The sequence below is a fragment of the Talpa europaea genome (genome assembly GCF_964194135.1).
Source record: "Talpa europaea genome assembly, chromosome: 14".
In the NCBI taxonomy this organism is placed as follows: Eukaryota; Metazoa; Chordata; class Mammalia; order Eulipotyphla; family Talpidae; genus Talpa; species Talpa europaea.
The window spans coordinates 42,400,956-42,428,782 of NC_140082.1; the positions used below are offsets into that span (position 1 = coordinate 42,400,956).

The 27,827-nt window shown below is 39.5% G+C and overlaps 1 protein-coding gene and 1 pseudogene across 8 annotated transcripts in view; both read right to left on the reverse strand.

Moving 5' to 3' along the window:
• The window catches only part of NRP1 (neuropilin 1), a gene marked incomplete at both ends in the record, with an annotated part of 134,189 nt that extends 111,880 nt beyond the window's left edge, over window positions 1-22,309 (reverse strand). For 5 of the 7 annotated variants that reach the window (XM_084253497.1, XM_084253495.1, XM_084253494.1 and 2 more), the window contains 2 exons: window positions 18,387-18,561; window positions 22,009-22,081. In XM_084253497.1, coding sequence (XP_084109623.1) covers window positions 18,387-18,561; window positions 22,009-22,081 — 248 coding nt within the window. Of the gene's footprint in view, window positions 1-18,386; window positions 18,562-22,008 lie in introns of all 7 variants that reach the window. The other 2 variants (XM_084253493.1, XM_084253498.1) reach the window with 2 other exon arrangements.
• Window positions 179-8,816, reverse strand: LOC311183593 (mitochondrial genome maintenance exonuclease 1-like; annotated as a pseudogene). The gene is made up of 3 exons: window positions 8,760-8,816; window positions 3,213-3,407; window positions 179-747 (listed from the first exon to the last, which is right to left on the reverse strand). The product of its transcript is annotated as a mitochondrial genome maintenance exonuclease 1-like (transcript).
• Window positions 22,310-27,827: the final 5,518 nt, after the last annotated feature.

Here is a 27,827-nt window from a genome sequence, read left to right on the forward strand (position 1 = left end):
GCTGAAGTCTGGCTCTTTAAATCTAAACTTTTTCTGACTTTTTGTTTCAATACATTCCAAAAGTTTAACATTCCCATTTGTGTTAATGTCTTTCCTCAGATCCTGTGAATCTTCATTTTTAAAAATCTCAGTAAATAGTGATAAATATTCTCAAACAGCGAGAAAGTGCTGAATATTCTCAAATAACAACTTGCTCCCTAAAATGGTTTCCAAATATTTGGCTCTTTTCTTTCTTTGTATATTCTTCTAGTCAAAGAAATCCCTTTGCCCAGTTGTGGGAATGGAGGTCTGCATCCATGAAATGTAGGTGGGGAGGGGCTCCATCTTTCTAGGCCACAACAATGAAGCCACACTGAATCTGAAAGCTATAGCAGGCATCACAGTTTATGGTACCAGGGTATGCCACAACTTGCAGTGGGTAATCAAAAGTATTTCAGATAAATGGCTTTGGTTTCTCTATTATCTTCCTATCGGTCACCTACAGTTTGCCCTGATACTCAGCCACACAGTCCAGCAGGCCAACATACTTTAAAGTCTGGTATTGAACAGCACTTTTAAGAGCTCTTGGTCCACTGGCATCTCTGAGAATGTAGACGGGGTCAAGATTTTCATCTCTATCTTTTATGTTTCCCTGGGGTTTCCCTGAAACCATTTTCCTTGTAAAAATATGATCGAAGAATATTCAGCAAAGCCATCCTCTTCCAGTTCCAGAATCGTCTGCTGTTTCCGCCTCTTCAAATAGAGAATCTATTCTGCTGAAGGACCTGGGTCACACTTTATATCATAATCCTACGCAAGGGAATTTTTAAAGAAATTGTAGGCTCCATGTAACATTCAGCTTTATGCATCTCTCTGGACTGGAAATAGGAAATCAGTTCCACGGAACACTTGGATCCTCATCTTGCTTTGGGGGTTACTCTCACTCACAGATTCATTGAATAAAGCATCTTCCTCAATCAATGATTCTTGAGTCTGAGCCTGATCTCTGCACGACAAGGCAGACCGTACTCAATTAGAATATTTTTCTTAATTCACTTCTTCATAAGGGTTCGCTTTTTTTTTAAGGTCACATAAATAATAGGGAATGAAGAAACCCACATTGCAGGCTGGCTCTACAGAAAACCCCTTTGAACTTCTGATTTGTCTATAGATGGTCTGAAACTCCATCTTTAGATTTTTCTTTCACTTTCCTCTAGTCTACTTGCTATGTTGAAACCATTTTTAAATTTTTGCATTCCTCGGAAGCCACCACGTTTCACTTAACTTCCAGGCACAAATCATGGGTGGGTTATTTTCTCCTGCCTTTCAAATATTTATTTAAAGGAAAAATATGCAGCATGATTTCATCATACATATGCAACCTCAGTGTGTGTACATTTCTAAAAAAGGTCCAGTGTGCAAAGAATATGGGATTTGCCAAACCACAGAGAAAATTTTTACTTAGAACTATAAAAATGTTAGCAATTTTTTAAAAAAATTGAAACCTTGAGTTTTAAAAGAGTAATTTTATGGAATATGCATATTTATTTAAAACAAAGGAATTAATTAAAAAATCCTCATTGGACAATCAATTTTAAAATTTATTTTTGATGCTTAAGAAAAATAAATAAACATGGCTTTTTATTTAATTAACGAAAATGTTTGTTCCAAATAGATATCTTTTCTACCACTTGGTGGACTGCCTATTTCCAAAAGAGTCACGTCTGCCCATGAATTTTTTTTTTAAAGATTTATTTTTATTTTTTTTTTTTATTTATACAATAACTGTGGTATAGGCCAGAGGAACTGGAGGGTGAGAGGATTCACCAGAGACAGAGTGGGGAGCAGAGCAGGCAGACAGACCGAAAGCACTGCTGAGGGGAGCAGCGGGCACGTCAGGAGATGTCTGCCGCGCCATATGGGTATCTCCTGGCCGGCCGGGAATTGAACCCATGCTGCAGAGGCTGTGAACAGCTTCACAGCGTGGCGCTCAACCCACTGGGCCACTGGGGAGGCCCTGCCCATGAATTAAAGATGGCATGTTTGTAGCACTTGTGCTGTCATTTTTCCCTTAAGCCCTCAACAGACATTATAGTCTATTATGCTACCCCTTTCCAAAAATGTTTCTTGAATGTACTACAAAAGGCCACTAGTAATTGATCTGAGGTATCATGTGGTATCAAACTTATTTGTCATCCTTGATATGGCTATGCAAGCGATTTGGCAAATTAATTTTAGTTTTCCTCGATCTCCTAAGACTGAATAGTAGAAACCACATTGATCTTTGTCATCTTACTTGGAAAGCAGCAGGATGTTGTGTATATATTTCAAAATGTCTGAAATGGAACACAATGTCACTTTTAAAATTTTTTTTTACTATTTACATTACTGTTTATAGTACCACTCTTCCTTCAGATCCAAAGTTAAAGCACTCATATAATGACTGATATTCTAGTTCCATCGCTCCTCAAATCCTCCCCCTGGTCAAATTCTGTCCATGCTTCCTTAAGGATGTCTCTTTCTTTCTATTTCTACTGATTCTAGCTACCTTCAGGAAGTAGATGGGGCCTGTAGTGGGAAAAAAACAAGATGGAATAGTAACATAAAGCATTCTACTGATTTATTTAGTCATGGATATTTTCATTGAAGAATTATTATTTCTCTTCCTTGGCTAGGGATATGAGAGAGAAAATATTTCCTACAATTTCTTTTACTGGTTTCTATTAATTTGTGCCACTTGAAGAGCCAGTCAAATGGCTGCCAGAAGTATAAACCAACTCCAAAAAGTCATAGTTGACTTTGGCCAGTCCCCCACTGAGAGATTCCTATATATGAATCACCCAGAGGCCATATTCCCAGCTGTTCTGCTGTGCTAGTTTCTGGCAAGCATATACTTTAAAGCAACTCCAAACCATCCTGGGAAGTTTTGAAGCCACATGTTCACTCTATCCATGTCTACTGCTTCCTAAGGCCTGTCTCTTGGGACTTGCTGGGGAGTGAAAGGGAATTGATGGGGACCTATAATGACTGACAAAGAAGACAACACCTAAAGTTAGAAATGGTCAGAGGGTGCCAGGCAGGCATGGTAAACAGGCAGATATGAGTCAAGTATTCAGGGTTGGGGATTGAATGAACTTGGGAAACAAAAGTTGCTCAGCTTAGGGCTGAATCATAGAGAACCTGGAACTCCAGCTGTGACTTACAAGTAGAGAGACCAACAACCCGACACAAACTTGACGCTCAGCCAACAATTGCCTCAGCCAGACGTTTTTAATATGTATTTTGTTTGGAGCAAAAGCCAGGTCCCAAGTGGGTCTGTCTTGGAACCGCAGGTGAAGATAATGAGGATCAGCAATCTGGAAGAACACAGAGAGAGCACAAAGGACGGCACCAGGCCCAGCAGAACTCTCTTGTTTATCATTGCCATTCTAGAAGATAAGTAACATGAGGGCAGGGAATGATGTCTGTTTTGCTCACTGCTTTGTTACCAAACAGTAATTGGTACACACTACATGGTCAATGAACATTGAGTGAATGAATTAATGAGCAGATGAGGTAGTAGCCCACAGCTGAGACATTCATTCTTGGACAAATTTTGGTATTCAAGTTAACAATGATTTAGAAGATACTTGAATTTATCCTTACTTCCAAGTTTGGGAGTTCTGAATTTATTATCACTTATATATTTTGAATGTGTATGTTGAAATGAATGTTTAACAGTGAACTCATGCTCACCATCACTCTCAGGGCCTATAAAGCCAATACATAAACCAAACTCTAAAACAACATTGATAAGAAATATGAATACTTTCTCAAGGTCATCCCAAGAAAGATGAAGTGACAAAAATAATGGGGGCTAATAGTTCTAGTTCATTTTTTTATCATGATGTTTAAAAATACTAAACATCTTCCAACTAATGCTGAGAACTAAATAATTCTAGATGTTAGTCCACTTGTTGGACTTCTGTTATTGATCACTTAACTAATTAACTAACTCGCTAACTAAACTAAGACTAAGGAAAGACCAAATAGAAGAGAAAAGGGCAATTAATACATTCATTCATTTCAGATCCTATTTATTTGCATTTCCATTTTGAATTACTTGGATTTGTTCTTTAAGTCAAGTTTCTTATCTATAATAGAGTCATTAATAGATTCATTAATCAATAATCATTAATAGAGTTCACTAATCTTTCTTGGTGACACAACTATGCTAAAGTGTGCAGATGTGCCTAGTCAGAGGTGCTAAAGAAAGGACACTTTAGAAAGACAACAAGTCTTAATCACACCTCCACTCCTGTTTACACTTTGGCAAGATTTTTTATCTTTATATTATTTTGGTGATTTTATTTTAGAATGGGTCTGGTACAAATAAACAATTTCCGAAGAATGTGTGAATTAACCAGTGGTTATAAAGAGCTTTGAAATGATGATGTGCTATCAATGCTAAGTCAAATTATAAAATTGCACCTTTGCAAAAATGCTATTGTGGGAATAAATGAATCTGAACATTGTATTTACAGTGTGATTTTCTTCTGAAATAGAATATTCATAATAGGACTCAGCAGGCGACAACAAAATGCCATCTTATCTCCTGTTGATAGACCACAATTTCAGAAAATTATTTTTACAATGGCATGTGAATAAGCGCCTTAATTTGAGACTGTTTTACAAATAGATACATAGATTATTATATAGCTTACACTGCTTTTGAGAGCCTTTGAGACATAAAAAGTGAGGTGGGATTCATTAACAAAATCACTGTTGTCATTCCTTTGCATTTTTTCCAATATAATTTCTATTCTTTGCAATCTAATTTTAACAAGCTATGTTGAACAAAAAGATAAGGTAAGAAGCTACTTCAGTGTTAGCGATCAAATCTGAATTTAGGTTAATAGTCAGGTTATCAACTGCAAGTTAAATTATATCGTGAACTTGACTTGTGGCTCATTTAGTTTCAAGAATAAACAACTCATTCCTACACAGAATTTCCACTTATAGCAAACATTTTATATTCAACAGAAAGCAGAACAATACATATTTCTTAAGACTACATTCCCAGCTTTCTAAATAACTGATTAGATCAAAACGTATCTGTTAAAGTCTAGAACAAAATAAACCTAGATTAAAGTCTAGGTGAAAAAAATGGACAATTCCTTGGAAAATTGTTGCCAAAATTGAGTCTAAAATATCTGATAAAATTTAGGGGCAAACTGACATAAAGAATGTGTCTTGGAAGAAGAAAGGAACAGGAAGAGGGATGGGGGCTCTGTTGCAAAGGCAGGGAGAGACTGCATTGAGCTGGAGTAGCTTCCAAGCTAGAAAAGAAGAAAAAGTTGGAGGTCCTTGTCAAAGGCCAAAGAAAGCCCATGGATCAGGGTCTGGCTAAAACATCAGAAAATATATCATTGGAATTTACTCTTAGGACCACAGGATCCTCTGGCACAAATAGAAGCCTCTTATGTTAGAGGCAACAGGGCTTACAGTGTGAAACTCACCACTTATTTCAGAGAGGAGGGGATAGAGACCCAGAAAGATTCAACACTGAAACCCACAACTACTCTGAGGCCAATTTGTTTATAAAACTCAGGATCACAATGAGATCCTTCAGGCATCCCACATGAGAGCCCACACCACTAACTCAGCAAGTTTCTCAAGGGAAGCCTGGACGTGGTCATCAAGGGACTGGCACAGAGCAGGATCAGCTGATAGCACCAACAGGTAGTGCTTTTGTCCCAGTGAATCCCTGCCACCCCCTCCCATGAAAGGCAAGAGTTTATATCATAGTCACTCAGTTCCTTAGTTGTAGACAAACTAGAGGCATGAGAATGAGGACATCTATGGGTTTCCAGAAGATAGGTAACAGAAATGTTTGGAAATATCACAGAAAACTCAGTGTAAGGCAGCGACATCAGGGAGTTGTAAGTTATAAAGCTATGTTGTCTGTAGTTACCTGCTATTGTAGGTATTGGTGCACCTGCTACTTCTTTGTTTCTTCCTCTTAGGTTGACATTAGCTCATCGTGACACAAAGCTTTAAGAAATTCTTAGGAATCACTGCTATGGTGACAGACTTGTGAACCAGGGCAGTAGCTGAAACCCTTCATTGTACATTTTGGAAAATACACTGCTGTAACCCCTGGGCCAGTCAGTCTAGCACCTGACCAGGGTAGCATCTTTATGTAGATGCACCAAGACACAGGACTTGGTATTTATCTGGTGACATGGACTATCAGTCATGACATTATGTGCGTGTTGCACCCTATGTTGACTTCTCCAGTGGACAAGCTCACTTTATACATCCTTTCCCGGCTAGCCCACTGTGGAGTTAACATGTGCACTTATTGGGGTTGCCAGCTGGAACGGAAGAAGGCTCTAAATTATTTGTGTTAAATTTATGTAAAGGTGGTTTGGATGTGAGCCCAGATAGGAATATACAATAGACAAAGTTTGCAGAGTTGTGACACAAAGTCCCAGGAGTTGCGGGGATGTCAGAAAACACTCAGCAGTCAGGACATATGCCTACAATGTTAATACTTTCTATGCCTCTAACTCCAAAACAGATTATGGAGATGACTGTGAAACAGAAAGAAAAGCTTTCAGTCAAGCACTACCGCTGCATATTTTTTTTTGAGATTTAGCTAAATCTACTCACATGGAGAAATATAGAATTTTAAAAATAGAGGTTGTTAGAGGAACTATGTAAGTTTGACTCTACTACCCAGGAAAATAAAGGGCTTATCATGTAAATGAGAAGTAAAAATATGCATTTTTAGAGTCTCACTGAGTTAGAGACTCTCCCAACAAGCTGACTTGCTTCTGCGGCAGTAGGTGAACACACTGCAGAAAACTCAGTGGATGTCAGTGGGTCAATTCAAATATTGAGAACCTGCAATTGTAAAAACATCATGCGAGGGTCTTCAAGCAGTAGAAAACAGTGCCAGTCTCTGTTTTTGGGTCCCCTATAAGCTACTTGGGCAAAGAGTAACAGAATATTAATGACTGTGACAGACTACAGAATATTGTAGAGAACATGAATGATACAGAGACATGGTTCTTAGGAATATCAGGGGAAGGACAAGGAAAGGGAAACCACATTTAATTAATTGATAATTTCCTGATCTGGGGATTGTGAAGAAGCATAATTTCAGTTGAAACTAGGATGTGTGCAATACTTTGACAGGGAGACAGAAGTATGTAAAGAATATTTACCCTGCATGAATCTGTAAAAGAAACACCTACCATGGTGTAGGAAAGCAGGTGTGAGTCTGAAGAACTACAAGGTGACCATTTTGGCAAGAATACAGAGGGGAGGCAGAGGGGCTAGGTCAGAGAGACAGGTGGGAGTTGCCTTGGGAAAGGTTAAGAAGCATAGACAGAAGCAAGGAAGAAATGGGAAACTAGTTTTAACTAGGTTAAAAACTTAGAATTTGGGTGGTAGCAGTTGAAATGCAATAGGAAATATAGACATGACGGACATTTATGAATATGTAATTTAGAGATCGTCAACTGACTAGATTTGTGGGCAAATAGGAATCAGGAACCATTCCAGAGTTGCAAGTGTGAAAAAATAGGAAAGGAAGGAATCAATAAGAAAAAGAAATGGTAAAAGAGAAGTCGTTGGTAAGCGATGGTGCAAAATAGGATTTTTAATTTGTGTTCATGGTCTGTTACCTGGGAAGAATTTGGAAGTTCGAATTCAATGTTTAGATTAAATCTAGGGCTGGAAAGAAATTTGGGGATTATCTGAACTAAGTGGCTAAGTTCAAAAAGCAATTCAGTGTAAAAACATTTGGGGCAAAGGCAAAAGGTGGGCAAATGCCTATAATTAGTGTTGGAGGAGAGAGAGAAAGTAGCCCAAAAAAGTGGTCAGAGAAGTGGAGAGGAAACTAAGATGAAGCAATATCATGTGATGTAGGAATGAAGAACATTGTAGCCAATTGTGTAAATATTGCACATACAAATGTTAAAAAAATTAGGGCCAAGAGATAATGATGGTTTGGGGATTGGAAGAATATTTGGAATATGACATTTATTTTCATCTGTGCTTTTCTCTCTGAATTAATACTACAAAATCCAAGGAGCTTCATCTTTCTTGGACATGAATATAGTGGCACTACTTCTTTTAACTGATTGGGAAAGGCTGATATCTCTGTTGTAATAACCACCATGATATTAGTTTCCACTTTGCTTATTTTACTATGGGCTCGTTTACAATCTGAATGTCATGGATATATTTATAAGAACTCAGGCACATGAAAAATAATGAGTTATTTTTAGCCATTAGTGCTATTATTAAGTTTGAGATACTGAGATAGTATCTTCCAAAGGATTTTCCAGAAATTCCACCCATTTAGATTTTTAGACGTCCAAAATTATAACACAGTTAACCAGGCAACTTATAAAAGTGTTCAGAAATTCTTGTTGGCTGAATCCATGCTGAGCATTAGATGCTATCTCTATTGTGACTATGTGCAGTGCTTTTGAAATATTTATAAGAGCCTCCACCTAAGGATGCAGACACTACTGTTTACAGTCTGAACTTATTTTAAGGAACAAAACCTGCGGATGCACTTCCTGTTATAGAACTACCTAGGTTTTATTTAACATACTCCTCTTGTATTCACAAGACACTTCCACCTACATTATCTCATCAAAACTGTGTTACTGAGATAGGTAGAGGAAGGAAAGCTTTTTTTCTTTTCCAGAAAGAGAAGGGAAAAAGATGAATTAAAAACTCTGTCTAGGCTGTTTTTCTCCATCAGACCCTGATGTTCTTACATCTTCCTGAGTCACACTGGCTAACATTGTCAAAGTCACGGATTCTTTTGGTGCCATATTCAAGTCATATGTAGATTACAACCCAGCCCACATGACCTGTGTCCTGTCTCACAGATGAGAATGAAAGGCAGAGGTGCAATTATAATCCATGCCCCTAATTCTCACCAGAACACTTTTTCACAGGGAGCTGCTAACATAGTCCCCTGACAATCAGCGATCCCCAGCTTGCGTTAATGAACTAACACACACATCAGGTATGATGCTAAAACAGCTAAATGAGAATATGTCTTGAAGGACTGAACCAATATATTCTAACAGTTTCTTGGGAGTCTCCCCAGACACAAAGAAATGGGCTCTGCAATAAACGGTAAGGAAAACGTGAAACTTTTTTTCTTGGGGAAAAAAAGTAGAATATTCCAATTGATGGTAAAATAAAACTCCACCCTATCCTCAGCCTAGTGTCAACAATGTTCTTTGAAAAATAAAAATATGGGCTATCCCCTGGTAGAAGCTGCTAGGGCGGCTTCAAGTATTGTTTTTGCCCCCAATGGAACCAGGGCTGAAATTTTTTTCAAAACATGCCTGGTGGCAGAAGGGCAGGCTGTGTGTGTGGTAGAGACTGTTCTCATGGCTGTCTCCAGTCCGCAGCCCTTGAATGCACTGCAGAGAATGGGAGACTACAAAATTCAAGTTCTGATGCCTCCGACTCAGCTGGTTGATTGCAGGAGGGAAAACCTGGTCAGATTCCTTGAAAGCAGAAATGCAGCTACCACCTCCAAGGCCAGGGAGTGACTATTTCTAAAAGGTTGTCACTCACACTGACCATTCACTCCAGTAGTTATCAAAATTGCCCGTTATCAAAATTTGCCCTTCACTATATTTTGCTTGTCTTTTCCAGGATGTCTACTGTGAATCATAACTTCTACTCTGCAAGACAAATTTTTTTCATTTCTATTTTTCATTTTCTCTCTCTAGTCTTTCCAGATTTCAATTTCAATAAAACCAGCAGCTATTTAGTTCAGTTAAACTAGTGTTTATTATGTACAAAGTGTTCTTTTGGATTGTGGAGGGTAGAAACGTCAGATGTGATTTCTATCCCCACAGAGTTCACCACCCAATGGGGAAACAAACATCTATAAGTTAGAAAGAAGAAGCTAAACTAATGGGTGTGGGATAGAGGTGCATTTAGTGTCAGACTTAAATTAATGGAGATTTGTAATTTCTATTGGCTGTTTTTTTGGGAAGAGTAGATGAACCAGAAATTAAAATTTTAATATATTACTATCAACTTTTCTGTGACCAGATTTGTTTACAAAACACACTCCCATTTTCTCAAGTTATTAAAGCATTGATAGACAAATATGAATCGACATAAAAAAGTAGAGATTTAATTTAGATAAGTTTTTCTATATCTAAAAAACCATCCCAATCTGATGAAGTCAACTTCAGTGCTACCAAGTTTGTGAGGGATTGTTTTTTGTTTGTTTATTTTTTTTAAATTAATGGTGTCCTTTAAATCTGGGGATTTAGTGTTTTTATTTTTTAAAGTTATCTCTCTATTATTAAGATTTTTGACCATATCTTGATTTTCCCTAATTCACTAATTGTTTCTATCTCACATCATGGCTGCTCTTCATATCTGTTGGCTTAGAGAGTAAGGCAAGGAGTTGGAATGGTGACTATACTGACTGACCTTTACCACCTCTGGGTGTTCTAAAGAAATTTAAGAACTTGAATAAAGCGACACTTAGGATCCTCTTTCCACCCAGGGTGATGCTCTCCTGGTGACATGCTTGTCTGTCACAGAAGTAACAAGCCATCACCTCCAACCTGGCTTGCTGCTGGTACAAGTACCTGACTAAAGACAATATATTCCAGAGCATCTGTTTCTTCTCAGAAAACACTCTTCTGTTTCCCATAAGAATGCAGTGACTGAGCAAATAGTCTCTCTTTAACTCTTACAGAGTAACCATGGCAAGTACAGTATTAAAAATTTACAAGTAGGAGAGCTGAGGGACAGCAAAACTTTCCAGCTATTTGCTCAAGAATAAGTAAATGAGCAGTGTTTGGAAGATAATGCAATCTTCTTACTCCTGGGTCTGTGAGAAAGCACTGGATACAGCTGGTCTCACATATCCCTTGAATCAACTGTATAAATTGAACTCTTGTGCTGCCTGGTTTTTAGACTTTGAATAAATACTGTATTTATAGGTGCGCTCAAACTCTATCAACCAAAGGGATCCGAGTTTAGATATGTTCTCCCAACCCCAATTTCATTCCAGAGAGTGAGTTTTGACTGAGTAGAAAATAACCAATTAGTTGGAAGTTTCTAGACACAATTTTTACCACTGTTTACTTAATCTGAACTAAGAGTTAAAAAGTTAAGTCCTTAGAATTAGTTGGTTTGCATTTAAACTTTTTTCTGAGATGTTTCATAGGAGAAAATGGACATTCAAGTAAAAATAAGCTGGCAAAATTTTCTCATTTAAAAGGCACATTCCCTTTAATCACAAAGATGAAAAACTAGCACATCAACTGAGTTTCTGTGCTCATTTAACTTTTCTACAATGCAATGTTGTCATCTGTAAAATGAGCATGATAGGAGATGACATGAGATCTTGTGTGTGGAGAGCCCAGTGAGTAAGAAGGCAGGCATGTCATGGGGACTCAACAGTAAGAACCAGCCATGACAATTCCTTTCTAAACACTCTATTGATTATTTAAAGGAGTAAAAACAGGTTAACTGAATAATATATAAGATACGTACAATACAGTCCTGGACTTGATGAGGAGAAAAAAGGTGTTATGGGGCAACTGAGTAGACAGAGCCAAAAGATTTTTTCTCTCTTTTCTTTGGCAGAATTCAGTAGAGTTCTGAATGAATGTAGTTCACTTTCTAACCTATCGGTAAAGGTTAGCCAATTTCAACCATAAGCCAGTGTAATGAGGTGGGTGCCTTTAAGGCCAATCTAAGAGTTAAATGATCTATTGTCATGCCTAACTGACCTATACACTAGAAACAGTTCAATCAACCAGAATAACAGGAAGAAAAATCTTCTTTTGAGGTGCTATGTTCTTCCAAGTCACTCACTACTACAATCAGGATTGATTACAAACACCCAATTAAGAGGCATTTGGAACCTGATCTGAACACTAATCTTGTCTCATTCTTCTTTAGATTTAACGATCAGCCTTGATGAATACTACAATGGCAATTAGTTGAGCTGATTTTGTAACCTCTTTTACAAGCACACACACGCACATGCACATATGTGTTTGTGTGTGTGTTGGCCGAAGTATGTCAGCATGCATGCGAGTATCAAGTTTTACGCTGAAAAGAAAGGAGTTGATAATATGAGTGCCGGCTGAAGGCATATGTTTCACTTGGATCAATTTTTAAGTGCCTGCTCCCCAAAGTGAAATCTGGTTTGAAATGCCATGCACATGTTGATTCAATTTGATAAGACTGAAACTAACCTTCTCTTTTAGCTTTGCATAAAGGTTGCTTCTTTTATATTGTAAAAATGCCTAACACACAAGAACCCTATAATACTCGAGATTCAGTATGATCAAATGTGATTGCTTATAGTAAGAAATAATAAAGAAAATTAATTTTATTAAACACATGGGGTTCTGTTTAAATTAAATCAGTGCTAATGGGGAACAAATCAAAAGGAAGAAAATAGATAATTATCTGCCTGAATAGTAACCAAGGATGCTGCAGGTGGTAGCAACAACATTGGCCAGCAGTTGTTCTGAGAAGGGTTCATTCTTATCCTCTCAATAGTTTTTTAATTGAATTGAGTTGGTGGTGGGAAGTCACTTCCCATATTGGGAAGTAATTTGTGATCAAAGCCAGTAATAAAGAGATGAGAAAAAAACAAAGCAATGGAAGATTTTTCTAATTTGCTTTGTATATAAAGCAGGCTCCAGATAAATTTTGTGTTTAACATTATCATAGTATATGTATCAAAAAAAGATATTTCTATTGTAGCTAGCCACTGAAAAAAATTAGAGAATGTTTCTGTAGGACTCTTGTTTTTTTATTATAAATGAAACAAGATGCACTTTTCTAACTCTATTCCAAAGAGTATACAATATTAAAGGTAGTACACACAGACTTTTAAGATTAAAGTTTAATTTTGTCTGATTTTAAAATTTATAAAAAGGTAATTATACAAGTCAGGATAACAATTGCCCTTGAAGCCAAAGGTTTGTGACGGAAAAAGAACATGAGTTGGAGGGAGCTGCTTCCTAGGAAGCTAGAAATGTTTAGTTCTGGATTGATTGTATGGATGTGCTCAGCTTGTAAAATTTTATCAAACTTTACACTGACTTCATGTATTTTTCTAGATCCACTTTAATTAAAAGTGCATATACTTCTATATTTCATACAGAAAATGCAGTTATATTTTAACTTAAAAATGCCCACTTTTTTTTTCCACAAAGGAAGGACTTTGTTTTGATTTAAACCACATGACTGGGAGGAGAGTAAGCAATTTGCATTGAATACAGAAAACTGAAAAACGCAATGTTCAAAAAAATCAAAATTAATGCAAATATACATGGTGAACAAAGTAAATAAGGAAAGATTAAAAACAGAAAATTATATACATGGAAATCAAAAACGGAACTTACATTCCCCAAATTGGCAATAAACAACTAAGTGACCATTGCATAATTACATTTGCAGGAATAATCAGATTTGAGAAACTAAGGGCAGATTAATTTTCATTCAGTGAGTTTATCTTCTATGAAAATAAATGAAACGAGCAGTATTTCAAAGTCTGTAATAATTTACATAATTTAAAAATGAACTTTAATCAAACAATATGATTGGTCTCCACAAAATCCCCAAATCTGATTATCATCTCTATCTAATCATAACTTTACTGCAATTAAACTTCATATGAAGTTATGAGTAAAATCTTCCTTTGCACAGAATTAGGAAAAAGACAACTATTTTTGGTTATACAAATGAGATAACAGATCTAAATTTTAGACAGAAAAACATCTATGCTGTTAACCATGTATCTTGGTAAAATTATGAGACAGCACTAACAAATGAGGCGCTGAAGGCAGGAACCTGTCAGTAAGGGCTTTGTCCCCCAATGCTACCATCATTTTAGACTCTTTTTCTGGAACTTCACATTCATTTTCTTAATGTTTTTACCCCAAAGTCTGTGAAATTTTTATTGCTCCCCAGATGATGACATCTGATCTGAATGTAACCACACACCTCTTGGCTCAGCAGTATTTGTCACAAGCCATTATAAATTATCAAGCTGATAGTTCGCATTGCTGGGAAACTGGAAAAGTTTCATAAATTCTAACTACTGTATCAATGACATTCTTGTTTATTATGCAGATATAAAGTTTTATGAGATTCAAGATGTCTGCCTTACCACCGAAGAAAACTGCAGTGGAGTTAAGATCTAACCAGCTCAATGTAAGTACTGAAAGCCATTTATGAGGTAGAATGAACACTACTTTCTGAGAAACACTCAGCAGGTTGTGTTTTTCTTTCTTTTCTGTCTTTGACTATGCTTTGACATTTCACAAAGATGGAGGATTTAAAGAAAAATCACATTCTTTCCATTCCCTTAACACCTCCATCTCTTAAAACATTCTCTAGTTGCTTCTCATATCAACATAACAATAAATCCAGACAGTTATCTAACTAGAAGTTCTAACACAACGTTAGCTCTGCAGACAAATGCTCTCCTACTTCAGTGACTGTTTGATCCACACCACACCTTGTTCAATAAAAGAACTTAGGGAGCTATAATATTGTGGTTTTGATGCTGGTATATAATAAAACCTGATTCAGTGGTGGCATAAACATAGGTGATTTCATCTTAAAACTATCATGCACAACTTGCAAAATTATTTTCTCTAAGGAAATATCTCTTTTCCCCTTACCCCCTGTGATATTCACTGTAAAAACTTTTTGTAAGGCTAGATTCTTAGTTTACTTAATAACTCGGAAGGTCACTCCTGGTGCCATTTCTATGAACATTGTTGGTTTATATACATTTAATTCTGTGGCTAAAATTATGAAATTAATGTTTTTATTTAATTGTAAATAAAACAATAAAATTTAAATTAAAATATTTTTCATATCACAATTGGACTATTTAACTACTTATCCATCCTTACACCCTGCAAATTAATTGTTTACTTGGATCTCAAGGATGTTTCTCTAAAAGAAAATGTGCTAACGAATTGATTTCTTGAGTTTTCACATGGTGTAAGTTGACTATGCAACAGGTACTCAAATAATATCATTTTGTTCAACTTGGATTCATTATAATATCGATGAGAAAAAAACAATCCCCATAGATAAGGAATGCAACAATTTTACTGAAGCACCTGTTTTGGTTATATGTAGTTTCACTGAAAGTTCTAGTTCCTAACAACTGACTGACAACAGTAAGTAAGAATTTACTGTACAAATACTGACATTTAAAAAAAAAGGCAGGGTGCATCCCATTGCTGGATGAAAACATCTAATTTGACTTATGCTTAGCTTCTTATTTCCTAATGTTCTAACAATCACTAAGTTGTTAAAAATATCATCATAATGGTGATAACATATTTTGAGGGGAGCTTTTAACCTTTCAAAAGGCTTTCATATTCACGACCTCATTTTATCTTACCAGTAACCAAAGACATTGTGTACTGCTATTAGACATAAAGTAGTGACAAGAACAAGATATTATATATCTCAAATAAGGCAAAGAGCTTGTTCTTAACAGAATGGTATCTAAAAGCTTACCAGCTTTTAAAATGTCTCTGAATATGGTTTACCCTACCTAGCTTTGTATCATGTCAAATACAATTTTGGGAGTTACCTAATATAAATTACTAATAACAACGAAACAACCCAAACCATAAACCTGTTTTTGTACATCCAATGTACACTTTTAAAGTCTATGAATTTGTTTTTCCTTCCAAGAGTTTCTGGTGTTTCCCATTTTTCTGGGATATTCTACCCCTCTATGATGTTAAAGCTATGGATTCTCCTCACAGTCTTTACAAAAGGAGGTACAAATTGTTCCACATGCATAGACTCTCAACTACAACCTTTAACAATGAGCAGAGATCATGTGGCTCAAGGTGAAACAGAGTGGCTACAATGTCTTAAGTCGTTCTTCTTATATCTTTTTGAAATTTTCTTTTTCTTTTCCAAAATTGCTTTTTGAAATTTATAAAAACAACCAGGTAGCAACACTTCAAACCATGGCACAAAGATACGTTTCCAGAGCCAAAATCTCCTCGACCTCATCAAGCTATATATACCCACCCTTCAAAACTGGCCAGAAGATGACAACTTCACAGAGAACAAACCCTGGGTTGCTAAAATTAAGGAACCACCTTATTCTATAGAATTAAAAAAAAGGTCACCATTACAATTACAGAAATAATCTTTTTGACCATCTCAGTCTCTTGAATATAATATTGATATCACTAAAATTACCTTTTCTATAAATTATAATTATTCTTTTTAAAGTTATCTTTAAAAAAGAAAACCACCAAAAAGGTGTTCCTCAACCCCACCATACTCCACCTCATATCATGATACAACAAATAATTATTTAAGATTTACTGTGTGCCAGACATTCTTGTAGGCACTTTACATACAGTAACTCTTGCAACTGGCTTCCCCTTCTTACACTTCTTTTCCAGCTGTGTGAAGTGGCAGCTTGTACCAATTCATAAGAACCAGTTGTACATATTTGCAGGTCTGTGCAATGACATCAGAAAGGTACTTTGAAAAATTGACTATGGAGTGGAGAATATTCACTACTACAGAGAGTGGTGAATATTACAAATCAAGACTTGACCCAGTCTCACCCAAGATCCAGCCGCTAAATATTTATCAACTTAACTGCTGTAAATAACGATTGTCTATACTGAATTATTTAACTATGATATGATACACAGATAGCCATGATTTTCAGATCAGGAATTATAAACATGAAATTATTGAAATCTAATAGCACCTTATTTTTCAAATATTGTTATTACATGATTATGTATTACTAGAGTTTCTTAAAAATGTCTTTTTAGTTTAAATATTGTCAAAAATAAAAATGAAAACTAAATAAAATAAACCAAAAGAAAAGTAAAATAAAATAGAGAAAATCCCCAGGTTGTCTAGGTTGTCTATGTGATTGACATGGGAAAAAAAAAAAAAAACCCTCCATAGAGAATAAAATGGAGAAAGACACAAGATTAAAATGTCAATATAAAGCCAACAGCCCTTCTAAATCAGAGAACAAAGAGTAAATTGGAATTGCTATAATTTTATTGTGCTGTAGTATATGCTGATTATTTGGAAACTGGCCAACAGTATACTTGATTTTTATCCTAATTCTCTAGTCACCAGAATGTTGAATTAACCTTACTTCTCTGACCATGAAAAACTAGTTCGCCCCACCAACTCAACAGGTTGTTAAAAACTTCCTACAAAGGGGAACACTTTCATGTTGTTCTGTCTTCCCTAAAAGGATTATGTATTTGTAAATAGCATATTTTTAATAATGAATGTGCCTGCATAATAATGTTTATATCCAGTGAATGTAGTAACCTCTATACAATGTATATGGTTATATCAAATTGACCTTTTTTAAAGCTTGAGAAAACAAATCGGTCTAAAGTGAGAAGCACTTTAGAATTGAGATTTAAATAGATTATTCTCCTTTGCTAAAACTATTTATATCTAAACTTCATTAGGAATCTATCTTCGGGCTTAAGTGTTTGGAGAACACACCATGTTCGCTGCTACAGAATGGCTTGATGTGGACAACACAGAAACTGGATGTCCAGAGAGAAGAAACATCTGGGTCTGAGTGCATTGCTGTCTACAATGTTAAAATATACTCTCCATACTGTGGAAAGCAAAACTTACATGCCAGTTCTTTCATATAAAGTGAGAAGATATAATTTAGAGTAGCTTTACAGTGAGAATGTTTTCATAATAATGAACTCTGGCATAAATTGGTGCTTAGAATCTAACAATAGAATGAGATGCAAGACTAAAACAAATGGATGAAACACAGGTATATATTTGAGTCCCACTGTATTCATTGAGAATTAATAAATATTTCCAAGCATTTACCATGAGACTTGAAAAAAATCAATCTAATATAAAATCCCATCATCCAACTTTTCCTCTATACCTTATCTTTATTCAAAGACAACTTGTTCTTGTCATGTCAAACTCAGTAAGATACAGTTTCAAATCACACAAGGTATCCAACTTCACCTGTTCATGCGACATGTGAGTGACCCAGTATATTTAATAAAATTGCAAGTTTTGTTTTTTATTTCTTCCCCTTTCCAGAAACACACACACTCTCTCTGTCTCTCTCTCTCAACAAGAGTTCCCAAATCAAAAGTGTTAACAGGAAAAAGATTACACATTGAAATTCCTAGTTTGGGGAACTCAGAAATCACTTAACATAATTTAATTTCCATACCACTGACATATGATCTGGCCTAGATTAGAATCCCTCCTGGATCCATTTATAGCCTACATTTTACTCACAGGTTTCCCCCTCTTAGACATCCATGGCCACTAGATGGTGCTGTGGTGCCCTGTTCAAATACCTTGTCACTTACTTGCAATCTCTGTCCTCCAAATCGAAGTGAGGGTTGAAGTTGATCATAATTCTCTGGTATGGTTCGGGAGCTTGAATCAGCCATTCACATTTTTCACTTGGGTGATAAGAATCAGGATATCCAGGGGATGTTAGGTACCCTGGGCTTTCAATTTTTATGGTATCGCCACATTTATCTGAAAAAACAAACAAACATCATTTTACATCTTTCCCCAATTCTCTTGTTATTTTTAAATTACTGGTTATTAAATGTTCTATAACCTTTTAAGGGAATCTCCAAGAGGTGTCCACAGAACTTTCAGATGGTGCTGAAAGCAACACATCACCTAGGAACACTTTTTGATGCCAGGAAGTTTGGCTCAGGAGGACAGTGGACTAAGGATGTCAGGATTCCACTCCTACTCCCCACAAACTTCCATTCCATGAAAAAGGTCTTCTAGCATTAAAAACATTAAATCCTCTCTATTGCTGTTAACATGATCCCCGGGGAGCTTCTGCTAGACTTAATTATCCCCCAAGAAGTGTAATCACATTAAGAAGCAAGTTCTAAGTGGAAGGTGACTAAAAGATGCTATTAGATCCCATGTGTCACTTTTTGATGATAAGCCTGGTCTATGTCATTGATCAGTGGGGAGTGTCTCCCAAGACTTCGCCTGGATTAAAGCCAAGCCTTTTTTGTTGTTGTTTTATCTGCCCATAAATCTAAGTGATGTTGAGTTATCTCCGCTCTTGAGATCCAGACCCAAAGAGAATAAAATATATTTGGGGAAGCAGAAAATATTCTGCTCTACTGCTCTAAGTAAAGTTATTCAGGCTTGGAGACCAGATCAAAGCAATGGGGCAGAAAGAAAAATAAACAGCCACACAACATTAATTCTAATTACCTACATGTTGAAAAAATCCTACCACACTGAGGTCTGGGCATCACATGTGGTAAGTCATATTCTCACCTTCTGGGAAAAGGTGAGCTAACTAGTTTTGAACCTTTATTTCAAAAAATCCAAATGCTGAAGTGATTTATTGAGAGCCAAATAAACCACTCTCTGGGCTGCTTTATTGTTCAGTGTAGATTTTCATTGTCACTTTTTATGATGAATTTCATACTGGAGAACCTCAGCCTGAAATGCTGCCACATTTATTGATGCTTAATTTTAAGCAATAAAAATTTGGTACATAAACTATGTAAAAGGAACAGGTATGAAAGAGTGAAATATATAAGCCTATCAATCACAAAATTTCAGTAATGGTATATATAGATTTTAATATTGCATCTAATAGATTCCCCGTGGAAGGAGAATGGCATTCTTTGCTCTCAGCATGAATTTATAAATCTACAGAATTTTATTACAGGAAAACCAGGTCAAATGGAAATGAAAGATGAAGTGCACATCAAAAATGCATAAAGCTACATGCATTACAGAAATCATTTCCCATAAATTAAAAGAAGACAATATAAATTACATTGTTTTTCTCAATTGCTAGAGGTTTCTGATTGTTTTTAAAGACTTGGGAATAGTCTTGTACTGGTTTCCTTTGCCTTGGCTTTTAAAACCTTAAGGTTTGCCAAGAAGAAATGTTGCAACTGGAGTTCAGAATCTCAACTAATGATAATAGGGGACTCAGTTATGTGATTCTGCTGAGGTTCTTCCATTATTTTAAATGTGCAGAAAACTTGCAAAGTGACCCCCCTCTCATTAAGTCTCCTCTGGCTCCGTACAAACAGCATGGCAGTGTCTGGCATCTGTTACAGGAATGAAATAAAACAGTACTGCTTCTAGTCACTCGACAGAGTCACTTTAGAAGACATTTAGGTGGACTTGGTACCACACCAGAGCTCTTTAATCTGTGACTTCTGAGAAAGTGACAGTGTAATAAGATAATGTGGACTGCTGGACTCTCTGGCTCTGTTAAATCTCTCTAACAGTTGATTAAGAAAGAGCAATTTCTAATGACTCTGGACCATTAGCCCTAAATAAGGTTAATGAATTAATTTAGCAAACACTGGTACTCAGAGGAGGTGGACATGGCTTTAAAAGGTCTGCTGAGTTACAGGGGCATGTACTTGCTTTGGTCACTTCAAGCATAGCAACATGGCTTTAACCAGCCAGACTCAAAGGCTGAAGCTAAGGTTCTGAGCATTTGTCACATTTCTGTCAAAAAAGTTAAAACACACACACAGAGTTCAGAATCTAAAGTCTGAAAGCTCTTCGCATTAGGTTTCATATCTATCCTGTAAACACCTCCACTACAGATTTAATCTTAGGAGTTGTGAGGGTAGGGGCTAGATTAGGCTATTGCTAAAGTCTCACCACTTGAGCTCTTTCAGTTGGAAGAGAATGTTATTTCATTACCTGCCATATGTTTGAGAGATGCCACCAACTCAGGTTCATTAATGAACTGAACCCCACATTCACAATTGTGAGCATGTGTGCTTTGCTTCCAAGCATATCTTTTCGAACACCGCTTGGTCGCTGTTGGAGGAAATCTATTGCTTCAATCACAAAACCTCCAAAAAGCAAATTAGGGAGATTAACTTCCATCATAAAGACATGATTTAAATTCTTCTTGGTATGAACCTCTCCACTTGTGGTCTCTTATTAAAACAATATACCACAGTAATAGTGGATGTTCTTTCCTTCTAATTACTTTGATTGAAATCTAAACCAGACGAAAGTAAATATTTGATAATTAGTTAATAATTGCTCAAGACTTACTGTAAAGATAATTTCATACCCTTGCCTTCACCGACTTTACAGTATAAGTCAAACATGCCTACAAACAGATCACATTTTAAAACACACTATTTAGGTTACAGGATACTGTTTATAACCCAGCAGCCCTTCATTTACTTAACTGTGAGTGGTTTTAAAAGCTAAGTGAAAGCTGCAACTAGGTTAGGGATTTTCAGATATCCTGGTGATTTACTCTGTATATATCAGATTCCTTTATTGACACTATACAACCTTCATTCATACTCCGGACCGGATTAGGGATGATTTACAAAGGCGGAGGAGGGAGTTCCTTCAACCGACAAACTACTCTCTCTTGCAAGCACCCACCAGCAGAAGCGGTTTAGGGGAGCTGCAAGGGAACCAGGAAGTGGTAAAGTGTTCATTAACTTTCAACAGCCATCAGATTTTTGAAAGGGAGTCTCATCTAATTGCCTTTGGGAGGAAACATTATTAAGATAATTGGTGTGCTGATCTGGGGAGGTAGGCAGCTCCTACAGCGGTAGGAAAAATCCACAGACAAACCACCAACTTCAGGAGGGAGGCTGAAGATTTGAAACCTTCCTGCCCTAAACCTACTGATCTTATTTCTGTATTTCTACGCCTGCCTAAAAGTTTCTTTCTGCCGGGAGGTGACTATTCCCCGCTCATCCCGGTGGCTCCAGTCTCCCGTGAGCTGAGCGGGAAGCAAAACCCCGGTCGGGCGCGGGGAGCGCAGGGGTGCGCTAGCGCGGGGTGCCCTAGCGCTGGGGTGTCCTAGCGCCGGGGGTGTCCTAGCGCCTGGGTACCCTAGCCCCGGGGTGCCCTAGCGCCGGGATGCCCTAGCGCCGGGGTGCCCTAGCGCCGGGGTGTCCTAGCGCCGCGTGGGCACACGCGCCTCCGCCTGTCACTTACCGTTGCGAAAAGCGCCGGCCGGGGCTAGGGCGAGGGCGAGCGTGGCGCAGAGGAGCGGCAGCCCCCTCTCCATTCTGCTTGCGCGGGTTCCCCAGGCAGACGTGGGAGACCGAGACCGCAAGGGGGGAAACACAGCAAAAGGGGGTGGGGTGCGGAATCTAAACAATCCGAAGAGCCTCAACTCAGCGTAGAGCGTGCAAAATCCTCGGGCGGTCTTGGGGAAAGGAAAGCGGAGAGGCAATGCCTTGATCCGAGAGGAACGCTTCTCTTTTTGTGTCTCAAGTCGCCTGCATCCTGTCATTTAGCTCCGGTTTCCTCTCTCTTTTCCCACACTTGTTCCTCTTCCAGGAGCCACTGCCCGGGCCATGTCTCAAAAAGGAGGGGGGCGGGTGGAGGCAGTGCCGGGGCGGGGGTGGGGGGGCGGCTGGGCGGGGGAAGAGGGAGATAAGGAAACACACACCAAAGCCAATTTCCAGAGAGGGAAAAAAAAATCCGGCTTGTTTCTGGACCCGTTAGAGCCGAGGAGCTGGCGCCCAGGGGAGATCCGGGGTGGCTGCTCGAAGGAGAGGAGCAAGCAATGAAAAGATGAGCGGGAGACAGAGGAGTTTCGCCAACTGCACCCTCCTCTCGTCCCCCACCTCCTCGTCCTGGTCCTTCTCCTCCCCTTCTGCAGCTCTTCCCTCGCGCCCGCCCTCCGCTCTCCCCCCGCTGGCTCTCCCGTAATTGCCTGACAGGAGACTGGGAGGAACAAGTTTCTCTCGGCGTGCTCTCCCCGTCCGTCTGCCCTTCTCCACCCGAGGCCCCGGGGAAGGAAGACGCTGGGTTTTTGCGCCCAGCGCGCGTGGGTGTGTTGTTTGGAAGGGGCCACCAAGGTCGATGCCAGCGACAGAGACACGCTAGCCTACCTCGGCTTGCAAGCTCAGCACCCAGGGGAGAGCCGGGCAACTGGCAGAGGATCTCCAGGATCCAGCCGCCGAGGAGTGCAGAGCGCCGGGGAGGTGGCCGCTGCTCCACGCAAATCCCCAGCTGGCGCCCGCCCGCCGCCTGGAGCAGCCCCGGGGCCAACCCCCTGCCACTCCCCAGTAGTGCCGGCGGGAGACCCGCGGTGCGGTGGGGAGCAGCGGGAGCCCCAGTTAACTCCGGGGCAGGACTGGAGGGAAAGTGTGTGTGTGGAGGGCGGGGAAGGAGTGGGGGTCGAGCTGGAGAGGGACTCGCAGCACTGGATGGGCTGAAGGTCGGCCCTGTAGCTGCGCGTAAAACCGAGTCAAACCACTTGCGCGGCCACGACTTGCCTGCGGTTCCCCACCGCCTCCCTGCCCCGCAGCAGGACGCGCTGCTGGGTGCCAACCGCGTCCGTGTGCCAGCCACGCGCTCTGGTCTCCATTGTTGCCCTCGCCTCTGGGGCGGCGGAAACGCCTGAGGTTGAGAGGTGAAGCGCCTTCTTGCTAGGGGGTAACCGTTGCCCGACCCCGCCCAGCTACACGTTTCAGAGCTCAGGGTTGGGAGTTGGCAACCAGAGGTCCAGTGGCCCCGTTTCTATACATCCCAGGGGAGCAGGAACAATAGGGGGAGGGGTGCTCTTGGCAGGGTCTTCACCGAGCCGGCTCCTGGCCACAGGCAATTGTCACGCCAGCTCTCCAGCTCCTGCCCGCCCCCCACTTCCCCACCCAAGCAGCACGTCCACGCGGGAGGCTGGACGCCCCCCAGGTCCATCCCCAAGGGCTTTCCGATAACTGCTACTTAAGGCCTCCGCGGATAAGAATCGCAAGGACATTTCAGAGAACAAGTAGTTTTGGTCACCGATCCAGGGCCCTTGACCGAGAAGGAGTTCACGGGGAAGGTGAAAGGTCACTATATCTCTTGGGTATGGCGTTTTTATATTCATCCCGAAAACCGAGCCTTATTCGTACCTGACACAAAGGGCTGGCAAAGGAGCTTTAGGAATCAGAGGGTCAAAGGTGTTGGGCTAAGAAGTAGGGGCGGCACTGGAGAAAGGCATCCAGGGCGCGCAGGCACTACCTAGTACTCTCCGCTCTGTCCAGGCTGGCGCGGTGGCGCCCCTCGGGGGGCTGACAGGCCCTACACCACGCGGAGGTGCACGGGAGGAGCCGAGAACCGCCCGGGGTTCTTCCTTTGGGTCAAGCTTTCCTTCTCGCGCTCTGGCTCCCAGGGAGCCCCCATCATTGAGCTGGAGACGCGGCGAGCTTGCGCAGCTCCCGAGCACCTTCCCCTGGCTCCAGTTTCTTCCTTCTGGCTTCTCGGACTCCTGGGAGGCGCGGGTGAATAGGTGGCATTGTGGGAACTGAGTCCAAAGCCTGGGTCGGCCGGAAAGGACAGTGGCAGGGGATAGGGCAGTCTAGCTCTTTGCACCAGGGGCCAGCGTGCGGGAGGTCGGGCTTGGGAGAGGTGCGTCTGGGGCGTCATCGGTGCCCTGCACGGACCAGGGAGAACTAGCTCTGAGGAGTAAAGCTCTGACGTTTGGCTCCGAAGTGCAATGGTAGCCGCCTCCCACTCTGCCCTAGGCAGGACCCCTGGCCAGTCTTAGTTCCCCAGCTGTGCCCGGCGAGCGACATCATCAAATTTGGGGTGACCGCGGGCGAACTCAGTACGCGCCTCCGTGGGAGAAGCGCCTGGTAGAACCCGGCAGGTTGACAGAGAAGGGGAGCTAGGCTGGTGAAGCAGCTGGGCGTTTTGTGGTTAGGGACACCGGCCTTCTTGCTAGTGGGAACTGGGCTGCAGCGCTGGCTACAGGGAGTCGGTTTTGACCTGACTGCTTCGGCGGGGTGAGCGAGGGGGCACACGCTGGAGACTTAAGCGATGTTGTTTTTAAGAATATTGCCGCCAATCTCTCTTCCCCTTTCCCTGCTGACTGTGCGTTTCTCAGCCTGGAGGCTAACAAAGCCACCAGATCGTGCACTCAGACAAGGACTACCCCTCTGTTCTTGCCCCCCCTCCAGCTTCTTTCCGTTTTTTCCTGGGCCAGGACTCCTCAAGTCTGAGCACTTTTGCCAGCCTTTCTTTAACCCGAAAGGCAAGCATTATTGTGCAGTGGCTGGGGAGGGTGGGGGGTTGACGGAGGGAGGTGATATATAAACGTTCTGCCTCTGATTTCTCTGGTCTTAGCAGCTCTGAGACTTTTCTAGACCTTGTCTCCACACACAACACACAGCCCTACCACCCTGATTGATAATTGCTAGCTATTGGGTTAGTAAAGAGAAATTGTCCTTGCTAACAACCTCTTTCTTCTGCTGTTGGAGTCCACTAAGTGTTGATAAGGGTCAGTTTTAGATTTCTGCAATGCCCCACCATGGGAGACAGACGACCTTTATATGAGAATGAGTGACAGAAAAAGAATTTGGCATTGGTCTAGGTTGATTTTATTTTGGTCTCATGAACACATCACTCTTCTTGACATCACAAATTCCTGGACTTGATAGAAACTCCCCCCCACACCCCCCAACACTTAAGACCTTGGACTACACTTCCAGTATGCAGAGGGGGTGGGGTGGGTACACACTCCCCAGCCTGCAGGGCGGCTTCAGGAATAAGACCCTGGGCTTTCCCCTCCTGAGCCTGGCTGGAATGGTGACCAACAATTAAGAATAGACTGGGTGGTAAATGTTTGGTTCCTTTCATCAAACTCTCATAAATTTGTCAGAAGTAAGATGAGATCCATTGCTTCCCAGGAGGCCATTTATTGGAGCTACTAAAAGTATTTCAGGTTGATTGCAATATGGAGATTTGGGGTGGAATTTCAACACTGAAGAAAGTCTACTCAGATTTTTAAAATATAAAACCCACATAGAAAAGCAATGAAACAACAATTTTTCAGTAGTGGCTAACCTACATTTGAAATGTAAGAGGAAAAAGTGAACCTGGAAAAAGATTAAAAATTTGAACTTTAATTTACTATTATTTATTATTATTCTATTAAAATAGCACTTCTGGGTAGGGGGATAGGCGAGCTATTCTTTAAGGGTACACGCTTGCAAGAACTAATAAATAACTCCTATGGATCCAGTGCACAGAATGTATGGCAAATATCAACACAATTGCATTATGAACATCAAGCTTGCTAAGAAACTAAGTCTAGTTATTCCAGTCATTAGAAAGAAATGATAATTATGTGACACGATAGAGGTGCTAATTACCACTACAATAGTAATCATATAATATATAAATGGATCAAATCAACATGTTGTACCTGAAACTTATAGCATTATATGTCAACTATATTTCAATTAAGACGTTTTAAAAAGGCATTTCTGTTAAATGACTAACATTCAAAAAGACATGTATTTTGGACATCATTATCACTACCTTAACTTGGATTGGAAGAGAGAGGAAGAAAATAAATCTTTAATATTTTATCATTCATTTTTGACATTTAAAAAGATATCTTAATAATAAAAATCTTTCAAGTACTGGAGAAAAGACTACATTCTAGAGTTCAAGAACAAAGTGACAGTGCAAAGTTTGTAATATGCTATGTGTAATAAAAAGATGCAGAAAAACAATAGTAAATTTTGAATCATTTGTAGTGGATAAAACATTTGTTGGAGTTAAAGGTTAGGGCCAGATTTGAAAATAGCAAATCGTTTGTCTGAAAGAATAATCATAGCTTATTTTGCCTTCTTTGAATAAATTTTTAATTAGGACAATTAAAATAATAATAACCAGTAGGAACATCCATCAAACCAAAGGAAAAATAAATCACAAGAGAGAATAGTCAAGATTTAAAAAAGGACCATTTTAAGTAGGATTAGCTATAAAAATACAATTTGAGCAATCAAATAAAGAAGGAGTAATCTCTTAAATTTAATCAGAGTTGTAAATAGAGAACTAAAATTTAAAAAATTGTATATCTAATTTAAAAAATAATAACTAAAGATTTAAAATACAAGAATTTGTATTGTTACAAAAATTGTTGAATTTAGCCAAATGGAATTTAATTTTATTTTGTGTTTTTATTAGATGACTGGTTGCAACATGGAGAATGGAGTGGAACCAGGAATAAGTGGAAAATTATGAGTGGAACAAGGGAAGAATAGGTCAGTTAGAAAGTAACTACTGCAAAATCTAAATAAGAGTGTGAAGAAGGTCATAGTAGTGGAGACTGCAATAGGATGTATTCCTGATGTATTTAGAAGGCAGGGATAAACAGAGCAGGTGATGAGATGGATATGCCACAGAAGGAGAGGCTCTTTCAAGGATGACCCTTAAGATTCTCGCTCCCTTAACTGGTTAAGGGACACATAGGCAAAGGACACTAGAAGATTACTATGGAAAGAAGATCATGAATTTGATTTGGTCTAGGTTCAGATTTCAGTCTCCTTGAGACACTCAAATGAGTGAGAAATATAGAGGAATAGTTTGAATTGAAGATATAAACTTGTGAGTCATTGATATGTAGTCGTATATCATACTCTAATAATACAGTAATTGTAAAAATATGGTAATCTAGCTGGAAAGAATGGATGAAATTGTTGAGGGAATTGGGAAAGCAGGCCAACATAGAACATTGAGAAATATTCAAAGACTAGATTGTCAAGATGAGCCAACAAAAGTCCTTGAGACTAAGCATCTGGAGAGGAAGGAGGAAAGCCGGGAGAGTATTTTGTCATAAAAGTTAAGTAGAGGGGGATTTCTAAAAGTAAGTGCTAGACAAAGAAATTGAATACCATTGACAGTTCTCCTTGGATGAGGACTGAAATGCAATTTGATACAGTGATGCCATGGTTACAGAGAGTTGATTTCAACAAGAGTCATTTCAGTAACATAATAGAGAGACAGGACTAGAGATCATAATGGAGTGCGCT